Raw genomic sequence first — 14,111 nt, 5'->3', positions numbered from 1 at the left:
ACAGCCACACAATGGATACTCTATGGCTGTTTAAAAAACGAGGAATGTTTCTAAACCCTTATACAGAACTGAGTCTAAGTTAAAAAAAAAAAATGCAAGATAGTATACTACTGCCTTTTGAGTAAGTAAAGTGGAATAAAGAAGGAGAATATATAATATTTATATTTGGTTAAACCTGTATAAAGAAACACCTGAGAGATAAAATCCAAAACCACAACCAAATCCATTGCCACTGAGTTGATTCTGACTCATAGTGACCCTACAGGACAGAGTAGAACTGCCCCCATAGGTTTCCAAGGCAGGCCGCCATTATCTTCTCCTATGGAGGAGCAGCTGGTGGGTTTGAACTGCTGACCTTCTGGTTAACAGTCAAGCGCGTTAACCACTGTACCACCGGGGATCTTTGAAAGATAAAATGGTGTTAGGTGCCCTTGAGCTGGTTCCGACTCCTAGCAATCCCATGTACAACAAAATGAAACACTGCACCATCCTCACAACTGTTGCTATGTTTAAGCCCATCTTTGCAACCACTGTGTCGATCCATCTTGTTAAAGGTCTTCCTCTCTTTCGCTGACCCTCTCTACTTTACCAAGCATGATGTCTGTGGTGGTTAAGATTGTGTATCAACTTGGCTGGGCCATGATTCTCACTCAGTGTTTTCATGTGATCACTCCCATGATGGAATCTGCTGTGAGTAGCCAATCAGCTGAAGGGGAATTTCCTTGGGGGTGTGGCCTGCATATAAATATAAGCAGACATCCCGGCTCTTTTGCTGGCTCTGGATCCTGCAGCTGCTTCCTGTTCATTTGACCTCTGGTTTTTTGGACTTGAGCTATCAGCTTATCTGCCAATCTTAGGATCTGTGGATCTTCACAGCCTGTTAGCGGGAGCCCTGCTGATCTTGGGTTCGCCAGCCCCTGCTATGCGAATCAGGAGAAGCCCTGTGGTCTTGCCTACCAATCTTGGGATTTGCCTATCTTCGCAGACTGTGAGCAAGAGCCCTGCTCTCTGACCTGCTGATCTTGGGTTCGCCAGCTCCTGCAGCTATGTGAATCGAGAGAAGCCTCTGTTCTGATCCACAGACTTGGTACGTTCCAGCATCTAGAATCACGTTAGCCATTTCCTTAATATAAATCTCTCTCTGTATATATTTATACACTTCACTGGTTTTGTTTCTCTAGAGAACCCAGACAGGACAATGTCCTTCTCCAGGGACTGGTCCCCCCAATAACATGTCCAAAGCATGTGAGACAAAATCTCACCATCCTTGCTTCTAAGGAACATTCTGCCTATACTTCTTCCAAGACAAATTTGCTCGTTCTTCTGGCAGTCCATGGTATATTCAATATTCTTCGCAAATACCCTAATTCAAAGGCATCAATCCTTCTTCAGTCTTCCTTATTCACTGCCCAGCATTCACATGCATATGAGGTGATTGAAAATGCCATGGCTTGGGTCAGGCATACCACAGGCCTCAAAGTGACACCTTTTCTTTTTTAATACCTCAAAGAAGTCTTTTGCAGCAGATATGCCCAATGCAATATGTCATTTGACTTCTTGACTGCTGCTTCCATGGGCATTGATTGTGGATCCAAGTAAAATGAAATCCTTGACAACTTCAATGTTTTCTCTGTTTATCACGATGTTGCTTATTGGTCCAGTTGTGAGGATTTTTGTTTTCTTTATATTGAGGTGTAATCCATATTGAACACTATAGCCTTTGATCTACATTAGTAAGTGTTCTTCCCTTTCTGCAAGCAAGGTTGTGTCATCTGCATAATGCAGGTTGCTAATAAGCCTTCCTCCTATCCCGATGCCATGTTCTTCTTCATATAGTACAGTTTTTCAGATTATTTGCTTGGCATAAAGACTTGAGTAAGCATAGTGAAAGGATACAACACTGACGTACCTTTCCTGATTTTAAACCACACAGTAAGCCCTTGTTCTGTTTGAACAACTGCCTTTTTGTCTATGTACAGGTTCCTCATGAGCATAATTGTTCTGGGATTCTCATTCTTGCCAATGTTATCTATAATTTGTTATGATCCACACAGTTGAATGCCTTTGCATAGCCAATGAATCACAGGTAAACATCTTTCTAGTATTTCAGCCAGGATCCATCTGAAATCAGCAATGATATCCCTTGTTCCACATCTTCTACTCAATCCAGCTTGAATTTCTGGCAGTTCTCTTTTGATGTACTGCTGCAACCATTTTTGAATTATCTTCAGGAAAATATTACTTATGTGTGATATTAGTGATATTGTTTGAGAATTTCTGCATTCTGTTGGATCACCTTTCTTTGGAATGGGTACAAGTACTGATCTCTTCCAGTTGGTTGGCCAGGTGGCTGTCTTCTGAATTTCTTGGCACAGATGAGTGAACACCTCCAATGCTGCATCCGTTTGTTCAAACAACTCAATTGGTATTCCGTCAATTCCTGGAACATTGTTTTTAGCCAGTGCCTTCAGTACAGCCTGGACTTCTTTAACACCATCAGTTCTTGATCATATGCTACCTCCTGAAATGGCTGAAGGTCGACCAATTCTTTGCGGTACAAGGACTCTGTGTAGAAACCACTAACTGTGGCTACCTACAGAGAGCAGCAGTAGGTACAAACAAGGTGGGAGGAAGCAGGGGTAGGAACAAGCCACTATGAATATACATTTTTGTAGTTTTAACTTTTGAAATCATGTAATTAGATATTTATTGAAAAACTAAAATCTGTTAAAGAAAACAGATGTCTGACTATTTTAATTATATTTCAATTTTTTAAGAGTTATACTAGTCTTAAAGGACATATATACCAACATGAAATAACTTCTAATTACACCCACTCCTCACTTACAGACGTGGTTAGGTTCCAAACACCAGGTCACTAAGTGAAAATTGGCATTATGCAAAAGTGGACAATGACGGTGGTGGAGGGATGGGGTGCCGGTGCTCTTCTGTGCCTCAGGGCTGGTGGGTGATGCACTCGCCATGGGAGGTCCGCTTCAACCCCCTCCTCCTTTTCGTGGTTCCCCTCCTTCTCCCCTCTTGTTGGGTGGGGAGCTAGTTGGAGTGGGGGCTGGTGCCCTCCTGCCTTGCCTCGCCACCTGGAGCTGGGAGCTGCTACGAGCTGTTGCCAGGAGCTGGGCACCTACGCCCATGCTGGGAAGTTCAGTCCCAGGAGCCCAGGATGTTTCCCTGCGCAGGATGGAGCTTGTATGGGAGGACCATGGGGAAGGTGATAGCGTGAGTTACCACACTGGGTGATGCCAATCCTAGTGATGCTTCGCACCCCAGCATTCGTTACCGTCAGTCGCACATCATTAACATGCAAAACAGAGAGTAGATTTTTTTACTATTGTCATAAATATGAATGTTGGATAACGAGGTAGTCGATAAGTGAGGAGTAGGTGTATTCTTGTATTCGACTTCACTTACATCTTTTTTATTCACAATACATTTTTCACACCAGGCAAGAACTTTGGTATGAAGGTTAATCTGCGAAGGTCTGGGTATAGTGGAAAGCATCCTCACCTGGAAATCAGGCATATTGAGTTCTCATGTTTTGAAGCAACTCATTTGCTGTATGATCTTGGGCAAGTCACTTCATCGCCTTATTCACCTTCGTTTTTTCTTATGATTACAACAACTGGTTTCTAAAATAGTCCCTTCTATCTCTAACGTTCTGAAATTGTGCTGACCCTCTTCTAGAGTTCAGGCCTGAGCTTCTCCAACTCTCCTTTCCCATTACTCCACTTAGGCAAAGGCTAGGGCTGACTTCCAGGCAGGAAAACAAAGGCAGGGTGCAAGTTGCCTCCAGCACAAGAATGGTTGTGATCAATTCTACTTATCCTTAAGTAAAAGCCCTACCTACTAATATCGAAAGTTAAGGATAAACTGAAGACTATGTCCAATAAGTTTAAATCAAGACAGTGAGTTAGTACACATCAGTGGAAATCACCTAAGTACCATTTTCTATTGGGAGCAACAGTGATAGTCTAATTATAACAGGAATAGCTATTTCTCTGAGTTAAAAAAAAAAATCTACTTGATTTCCCACAGAGAAATCATTTGGGAAGGAGAAAATACACAGTGGAAAACTTCAAATAATACAGTTTATATCTTATTTACATGTTTCATATACATAATTCTTAGAAGAAAGGCCTGGCAATCTACTTCCAATAATCAGCTGCTGAAAACCCTATGCAGCATAGTTCTACTCTGACACACACATGGTTACCATGAGTTGGAATTGACTTGACAGTAACGTTTTTATTCAATATATAACTCACATATATATCTTTCAGCATCTTTATGCTGACTAGCTAAAAGTTTGAATTTTTTTAAACGAAAGGTGAAAGTTTAAACCTCAGGTTAATTTCTTATCAAAAAATGTACACAATATTGTTTTGTGACTTTGGTTGCAATCCCCACAATGTGACAGCACATTCCCCCTTTCCACTCTGGGTTCCCTGTGTCCATCTGTCCAGTTGTCGTCCCTTCCTGCCTTCTTGTCCTGCTTTTGGACAGAACCTGTCCATTTGGTCTCATATATTTGATTGAATTAAGAAGAATGTTCCTCACATGTGTTATTTTTTGTGTCATAGGCCTGTCTAATCTTTGTCTGAAAAGTGGGCTTCAGGAATGGTTTCAGTCCTGCGTTAGCAGAGAGTCCAGGGGCCAGAATTTGGGGGGCTATTTTAATTTTTGAAATGTCATATTTATAATTAAAATAGCTAATTAATATAAGATATGTGTTTAATAAACTACAGAAGTTATTAAAAAATTATTCAATACATTTCTTTTAAACATGGGTCCTTCCCATAAATTGTATCAGAAAAGGTTTCTAAATATTCATGATTGACTATCATCTCTTAATGACTTCAGATTTAGTTAAAAAATTAGCAATGACACCTCATCTGGAGCAAGGGAGAATGAAGAAAACCAAAGACACAAGAAAGATTAGTCCAAAGGACTAATAGACCACAACTACCACGGCCTCCACCAGACTGAGTCCAGAATAACCAGATGGTGCCCAGCTACCACTACTGACTGCTCTGACAAGAAACACAATAGAGGGTCTCAGAGCTGCAGAAAAATGTAGAACAAAATTCTAACTCACAAAAAAAGACCAGACTTACTGGCCTGACAGAGACTGGAGAAACCTAGAGACCACGGCCCCCAGACACCCTCTTAACTTAGTACTGAAGTTACTCCTGAGGTTCACCCTTCAGCCAAAGATTAGACAGACCCATAAAACAAAACAAGACTAAATGGGTGCACCAGCCCAGGGGCAAGGACGAGAAGGCAGAAGGGGACAGGAAAGCTGGTAACAGGGAACCCAAGGTCAAGAAGGGGAGAGTGTTGATATCTTGTGGGGTTGGCAACCAATGTCACAAAACAATATGTGTATTAATTGTTTAATGAGAAACTAAACTGCTCTGTAAACCTTCATTTAAAGCACAATTTTAAAAAATTAGCTGTAAGTAAAAACAAAATTATCCATTTTTCTGATTTTAAGAAATCAATCTGAAAACATAAAAACCATTTGAAAATACAGTTACAGCCTTCTAAGTGTTATGAAGAAAATTTAAATATATAACAAAATAGAAATGTGTATTTAAAAAAATTAAGTCTGATTAATCATTTAATTGTGATCTAATCTGACATTGACTCTAATTCTCCCAGCTGGGAAACAGGGAGAAGAGAGGCGTAGAAGAGTTAAATTCTAATCTCCCCTAACATTAAGTCAATAAATAAATGTCTAAACCCAAGAGTCAAGATGGAGCAGCGTGAAGGTTTTATTGAGAAATACCAAGGTAAAAATGGAAGCAACAGCTGTCAGAATTAAAACAGATTGCCCCTAGACAGGAACAAGGGCCAAAGAAGAGTAAGGCAGGGGAATGCCATTTTGTTTGTTTTTAAGTACACACCTATTTGACTTTTAAAACTACTTATAGGACAAGATGGAGTAACAGAGACCAGATTGACTCTCCTGCCTAAAACAACAAGAAAAAAACACAGACAAACTATATGAAACTAATAGATTTCAAGAAACCGGACATTAAGCAACAAAGGACAGTGATCCCTGAGACATAGGAAACAAAGTAGATATGATTACACCCATTTACTGACTTGACAGTTTCCAGGTTGGCAACACAGCAGGGAGACCAGGAGGAACCTCTGAGTTGAGATGAGTTTGGGGACAGAGCACCAGAGAAGACAGAGCCACAAAGATTTTTTTTATTTCAACATAGTCAAATATTCAATGTGAATTCTTCCAATCCATTGAGGCAGTCCTTTCCTCTTTGTTATTTTTGATGGTTTCATTTTACAAACTTTTCATAAAAATACATCTGGAATTTATTTTGGTTTACAGTAAGGCTCCAAATTTATTTTTATTTGACTCAGTGGAGGGCCAGACAAGACTTCTCCTGTGACGGGACTAGTGGCTTATAATGATTCTTTGCCTTTCTCTAGAGCTCTTATTATCTCTCTTGCTTAAAGTAATGAACTTCTTTTTTTCCTGATTTCATTGTGCTTTTCTATATATTTCCAAAGAAAATAAAAATCATTAGTAATTTTACCACTGAGAGATAATAACTGCTAAACAATATGTTATACGTATATTCAATTCAATTCAAACACTCATTGAGAGCCAACTACAAGTTAAGACAGTAGGGATACAACATAAAAACAAAACAAATATGGAGCCTACCTTCATGGGATTTACTCATGGCCTAGCAATAAAGAGATTAGTCTAAAAACTTACTAGTGTGGAGAATGCTATGAGGAGTATAGGCTACACGCTATCCGTTTTTTAAAAACAACAATGGACATAAGACAAATCTTAAGAAAACACATTTCTCACTATTATTCCAAGACCGTTATTTTTCAGTGTACTGTAAGTGGGATCTTCCTCCATTATACTCTCTAACTTTCCCCCTTTTCTTCATACAAGCCCTAACGTGATTTCATCAGTACTGGCAAAAACTGGCAAATAATCTACTTCCTAGCCCCAAAATCATGATCGCTTTTAACAAATCAAACTGAATACCAGAAGGTGGAATTCCGTATCTATACAGAGGTCTTCAATTGAGTGCTACAACCTATAAAAAAGTATTTACCTTCATTATAGGGCACTGGATTGCCAATCTTTAATCCAACTGCTTCTGCTGATTTCAAAACTTCTAACTCCATCAAAATAACTACTCTCCTACAAAGGCAAACAAATACAAACAAGTTAGAATAAAAAAATAAATTCAGAAGCCCTTCAGTCAAATGATAAGCTATTAAAAAGACTTCCCCCAATGATCATTTTGAGAAAACGATTTCCCTTTCTCAACTGTTTTTCCTAAGCTGAATAACTTGAGAAATACATGCTATCAGTTCCTACACAAATATTTCCATTAATCTTTCACAGCATCATTATCAAGGCTTTTTGTGATCGCAGGGTTTTCATTTCCCATCCAGTTCCTTAATTAAAATGCAGCAGGCTTATTACATACCTTATCTTCAAGGAGCCCCCGACATGATAAGAATTTAGATTAAACACAAGCATATGTGGCACAGAAAGAGATTATCTGTTTTCAGAAACACATACTTATTTAAACAATTACTTTCTCCCGTGAAAACCAATTATGACAGAAGATATAAAGAAAATGTTATTATTACCCATCTTTAGGAACACGCAATCTTTGGTCTATTCTGCAACTCTTCCCAAAGACCTTAGGCCAAAAATGAAAACCTCTGACATGGCCTATGAGGTCCTGGGTAGTCTGGCTTAGGAAGCTCTCTCCAGCTCATCCTACCGTGGCTGTCTGCTCTCTCGTGTCCTGTTTTCTCTCAGTTCCTGGTACACAGTAAGCTCTTTGCTGCCACAAGGCCTTTGTACTTGCTACTCTTTGGCTGTGCCATCATTGAACACTCCTTTTTAGCTCTTTCTCAAGCATCACTTCTTCCAGAGATACTTCCCTAATCTTTACTTTAGATCAGGTTTCTCTATTATACTATCTCCTACAGCATGATGTCTCTCTTTCAGAGCACTTCTGTCAGGTTTTAATGATATATTCCTTAGTTATGTGATTATTATCTTTTTGTCCTACTAGACTGGAGCTTCAATGAGGGCAGGAATCTTCCAGTGCTTAACGCAGCAACTGGTCCACAGTAGCTGCTCAATATATACTTGACAGGGAATATCATGATATAGTTATGTTTTAAAAATAACCGCGATAGGAAAAAAAATTGCAATAAGAAAAAACAATTTGAGGGGAACACACTGGAGGCAGGAAGACTAATCAGAAGAGAAGAAATGGTGGTGGCCTGATTTAGGGTAGTGGCAGTGGAGATGAAAAAGCAGAAGGTTTGGAGCAATATTGAAGCAATAATAAATCCAAGTTCATCACGTTGTGTTCTTTAAATAGTCTGCCGGGTGTATTCTGAATTTTTACATACAATCCATCAGTCTGTGCCACTCTTACTAGGTTTTTGTATCAGGGTTACGTTACTTCAATAAAATAAGCTCGAAACTAACTGTTCTTAAAAATTAGACAGAGATAGTCCCTGTAAAAACTATTTGATAGATATCTGTTGTGTGCCATCGACTCAATTCCGACTCATAGTGATAATACAGGACAGAGAACTGCCCCGTAGTGCTTCCAAGGCTGAAATCTTTACAGGAGGCGATCACCAGGTCTTTTCTCCCACAGAGTGGTTAGTGGGTTCAAACTGCTGACCTTTCGGTTAGCAGCCAAGAGCTTAACCACTGTGCTACCAGGGCTCCTCGATAGATACTTAGTGGTGGATATTTAACGACCTTCCAAAATCATCCAAATTACTCCAGAACATTTAAAAGTGGAAGGTTTATCAATCATTTAGCATTATCCTAATATCAAAACCTAAGAGAACAGGCACATGAAATCAAAACTAATTTCATCTTGTATTACATATACATACATCGTAAATAAAACATTAGCAAGATGAATCCAGCAGCATATTAAAATACGCCAATACCAATTTACAGCAAATACAGATGACAGACGGATACGTTAAACGACATTACTGGAACACAATCAGCAAAATCCAGACTGTGGGAGGGTAAAAAAATACACTGGTTTCTTTAAAAATAATAGCACAGGAGAAAAAGAGATATGGAGGAGGAACTTTACAGATTCAAAAGGACTTATTTAAAAAAAAAAATCAACCAACTGTAAACGTTACAGGCAGTCCCTGGGCGATGAACATCAGACTTCTATACAACTCACAGTTACGAACCAGCCCACCCCTCATAAAGCTACACACAATGGTTCATAATAACAAGTGCTAATTTGTGACAAGCATCGAAACATTATTAATACTGCATTATTATGTTAAAGATGTTTTAGTGTATCTGGAAGTGTTTCTTTAATGTTTTGTTATGCACAGAAAGGTACACTATATAATATATTCTCAAACATTTGACTGACATTAGAGACAAACCGTATCCAACTGTTCCAACTTACATACAAATTTGACTTAAAGACAGACTTAGGAATGGAACTCGTTTGTAATCTGGGGGCTGCCTGTACTACGAATCTTGAATACATGGATATATATTTAACAATTAATATATATATACATACGAATATATAGATGTGCGTATATGAATGATAACTGAAAATTGAACACTAACTGGACAGTCAATACAATTATTTATATCATTAATAGTCCACTAGAAAATAATATTCAAATTAGCAAAAAAGCCAGCACAGTGGTTAAGAGCTACAGCAAGCTATGGCTGCTTATCAAAAGGTCAGCAGTTCAAATCCACCAGCCACTCCTTGGAAACGTTATGGGGCAGTTCTACTCTGTCATGGAGGGTCGCTATGGGTCGGAGCTGACTTGATGGCAACAGGTATAGGGGCATGATGGTACACGATACTTTTCTGTATTCTGTGTACTTTTGTATATGGTTTAAATTATCCAGCATCAAAAACAAACAAATACATTTTTAAAAGACGGGAAGTCAGCAAAGTGGGAGCAAAAAAATTTTTTTAATGCAGGGTTCACTGCAGGAATGCAATGATAGTTCAGCATTAGATAATCTGTTAAGGTAATTGATAATATTAAAAGATGAAAAACATAAGATACAGGAAAAGCTTTCGAAAAAAATTCAGCAGCCATTCCTGATAAAACCCTAAGTAATAAAAAAAAAAAAAAAGAAGGACCTAAAAGACTTCCTGAACATAATAAAGTGCGTGTATTCACATGATAAATACCATGCTGAACATCAAAACTAAAAATATTTCTGTTAAAATCAGGGTGCACACGGGGTACCTATTTGCACTCCTGCTGTCCAACATTGATGTGATGACGGCTCTAGCTAATGCATTAAGATCAAAAAGCAATAAATGACAGTTTCATAAATACTAGAATAAAGAGATAATACAATCATATGTATATAAAATCCAACAGACTTTAAATGAACACATACAATACTCTTGGATGAGAACACTTAATAGCAAATACTATAAATGTAATACAATCCTTGGCATTCCAACAAGACTCCTGCTTGTTTTTTCTTTGCGTTTTTTGAATTTGACAATATAACTCTAAAATTCATATGGAAGAATAAACATAGAAGTGCCAAGAAAATTTTGGGGGAAAAAAAATAAAGGAGACTAAGGCCTATAAATTACCAAAATATTCTACCGGTACCTACTTTAACCAAAACTTTTTGGCAGATAATAACAAACGTTGGCGGAGATGGAGAGAAACTGGAGCCCTCACACACGGCTGGTGGAAATGCAAACTAGTGCATCCACTATGGAAAATTGTCTGGCAGTTCCTCAAAAAATGATAGAGTAATCATTTCACCCAGCCATTCCATTCCTAACTATATACTCGAGGGAAATAAAAGTGCATGTCCACCCAAAAACTTGCCCCCAAATGTTCATAGCAGCATTATTCATAATAACCAAAAGGTGGAAACAACTAAATACCCATGAACTGAGTAACGGATTTACAAAAAGTGGTATATCCAAACCATAAAAAGGAATGAAGTTCTGATACATGCTACAATAAGGATGAATGTTGAAAATATTTTGCTAAGTGAAAAAGCCAGTCACAAAGAATCTATTTCATTGATATAAAATGTCCAGAACAGGTAAATCCATAGAGACAGAAAGCAGACTAGTGGTTGCCCAAGGCTAGAGAGGACAGAGAGTTGAAGGGGTACAGGGTTTCTTTTGAGGGTGATGAAAATGTTCTAAAATTAACTGTGTTGATGGTTCAACAACTCTGTGAATACACTAAAAATCATTTAATTGTACTCCTTAAATGGGTGAATTGTATGGTATGTGAATTATATCTCAATAAAGCTGTCACCAAAAAAAAAAATAGTAATAATAACAAGAAAGTTCCATGACACTGGCACAGAAACAAACAGGTCACTGGAAAATAATGGCAAACTCAGAATAGATCCAGATAAATGGAACACCAGCTTCTCTCATCTACTTTTGCCCCCACCCATCAATTCACCACAAGCCTGTCAGAGAAACCTTTTGAAAAAACTTTTTAAAAGATCAAACCACTCCCCTGCTCAAAACCCTATGGGTTTCCTGTCACACTCAGAATAAAAACCTAAATTCCTTACTGGGGCCTTCCATTTGGAAGAAAATTAAGCTGAATTTCTCCCTCATGCCCTACATAAAAGTAAATCTGAGATGAACTAAAGTTGATTTCAAAAATCTACAGAATGTCTGAAGAACTACAAAATATTTTTATAACATGGTTAGGAGGCCTCCTAACCAAGATACAAAATCCAGAAGCCATAAGGGAAAAAACAGACACATTTGACAAGATTAAAAAAAAAAAACTTCAATTCCATATCACAAGACACCATAAACACACCAAGATAGAGTGAAATAAAATATTTGAAACAGGTAACAAAGACTTAATCAATGTCGCTGGTTTACAGAGAACTCCCACAAATTAATAATAAAGAAAAATAAGCCAAGTATATAATAAAAAGCTATTCAGAAAAGAGCTACAAATAGTCAATAAATATGTGAAAAGACATTTGACTTCACTAAAAGGGAAATTTAAATTAAAATAATGATGATTGGCAATTATTTTAAAAAGTATTAAGACTTGCTGTGTTGAGATGGTTAAAAGGAAACAGGTATTTTTTATCCTTAGCTTTAAAACAAAAAACCAGTTGCCATCCACTTGATTCCAACTCATGGCAACTCCACATATGTCTCCCTCAGGTTTTCAATGGCTGATTTTTCTTTCTTTCTTTCTTTTTTTACTGTGCTTTAGGTGACAGTTTACAGCTCAAGTTAATTCCTTATACACAAATTTATACGCATATTGTTCTGTAACATTAATTGCTCAATGTCTGATTTTTCAGCAGTAGATCACCAGGCCTTTCTTCCAGGGCACCTCTCAGTGGACTCAAACTTTTGGTTAGCAGCCAAGCATGTTAACTGTTTGCACCACTCAGGGACTTCTAAAAACAGCTTTCCAAAAACCCAAAATGAAACCCACTGCCATCAAGTTGATTGCAACTCACAGCAATCCTACAGAACAGAACAGAACTGCTTCATATAGTTTCCAAGGCTGCGCTCTTTACGGAAACTGACTGCCACATCTTTCTCCGGTGGAGCAGCTGGTGGGTTTGAAACTCTGACCTTTCACTTAGCAGCCAAGTTCTTAACCACCGTGCCATCAGGGCTCCTTAAACCTGAGATATAATTCATATACCATAAAATTCACCCTTTAAAAGTGTACAGTTCAGTGGTTTTAGTATATCCACAAAGGTGTACAAGCATCACCGCTTCCTAATTTCAGAACTGTTTTTATCACTACAAACAGAAAGATTGTGCCTATCAGCAATCACTCCCATTCCGCCACTGCTAAAAACCAAACCTATTGTCACTGAGTCAATTCTGACACACGGTCACCCTACAGGACGGAGCAGAGCTGCCCCATAGGTTTTTCAAGGCTATACGGAAGCAGACTGCCATATCTTTCTCCCATATCCCAGCCCCAGGAACCATTAATCTAACCAGCTAACCTGTTTCTAGGGATTTGCCTATTCAGAAACAGGCACTCTCATACAATGTTCATGAGTATGCAAATAGGTATACCATGGCTTTCGACTCCACAATATTAATTCTAATAATCTACCCTTCAGAAATAATAGCACGAGCATGTAAAGATAAATGTACAAGGATGATCGCTAAAGCCCTGTTTCAAATAAATTGAAATGATCACCAAAAGGGTAAGGAGTAAATAAGCCTGGATGTACACACACACACCAGCTCTCAGCAGAGGTAGGAAAGATGACAAGGCATGTTATCGCCCCGAGGTGGTCGAATAAATCAAAGCCCGTGGGAGTGGAATTTTATCCTTGACTGGAGAGAATGGGCTTTGGAACTCGAGTTTCCCAGCAAGAACCGCACTCAACCCCAGCAAAGCTTTCCACCCTCTCCGATAACCATGCTCTAGACGACAGAAAAGTGGATAGAAAGCACCACTTAAGCACTCAAAGGTAGCCTGGAGTGAAAGATAGCACGTCCCAAGTGAGAAGGCTGGCAAGGAGATTTACCAAGCCTAGACTATATCAGAGCAAAAATAAAGTGTGGACAGGACTGTCCACATTAAGCATGAACAAGATGAAAAAAAAAATGACATAGCAACAACGTAACACACAACAAAGCATAAAAATGAAGAGGAACATGGAAGGCAAAAAGACAACGAAAGAACCTACTCTAGAAGAAAACTTAAGCCAAGAAAGGGAATAATACTTCCAAACAGTGGTTTGCAAATTAATGAGACTATGAATTTAATAAAAGAATAAAGATTAGATAAAACAATAGACTGAGAAGAAAACTGAGTTTGAAAAGCTAAGGAAAAGATGAGAACAAAAGTACGGTAACACCATTATGTATCTAATACTTAAGTTACAAACATCAAGGAAAAGAACATAGAAAGCAAAACGCTGAACTACTATTATGCTGGAAAACCCTGAAGTAACCCAAAGCATGCGTTAGAAAAAAGATCAAAACAAGCTGAAGACATATGGAAGAAAAAGTTATCTGCAACGTAGGTCAAAACTGAAACTCAGTAAATGAAAT

At 38.3% G+C, this 14,111-nt stretch overlaps 1 protein-coding gene across 2 annotated transcripts in view; it reads right to left on the bottom strand.

The window, feature by feature from the left end:
* RPA1 (replication protein A1) overlaps positions 1 to 14,111 on the bottom strand; it is a 61,681-nt gene that overhangs the window by 25,202 nt on the left and 22,368 nt on the right. For both annotated transcript variants that reach the window (XM_003416816.4, XM_064271521.1), the window contains one exon: positions 7,119 to 7,207. In XM_003416816.4, the coding sequence (XP_003416864.2) occupies positions 7,119 to 7,207 (89 nt within the window). The remainder of the gene's footprint in view (positions 1 to 7,118; positions 7,208 to 14,111) is intronic.

This window comes from Loxodonta africana, chromosome 18 (genome assembly GCF_030014295.1).
Source record: "Loxodonta africana isolate mLoxAfr1 chromosome 18, mLoxAfr1.hap2, whole genome shotgun sequence".
NCBI lineage: Eukaryota > Metazoa > Chordata > Mammalia > Proboscidea > Elephantidae > Loxodonta > Loxodonta africana.
Note: the sequence above shows the minus strand (reverse complement) of the source record. Positions and strands in the feature narration are given on the sequence as shown.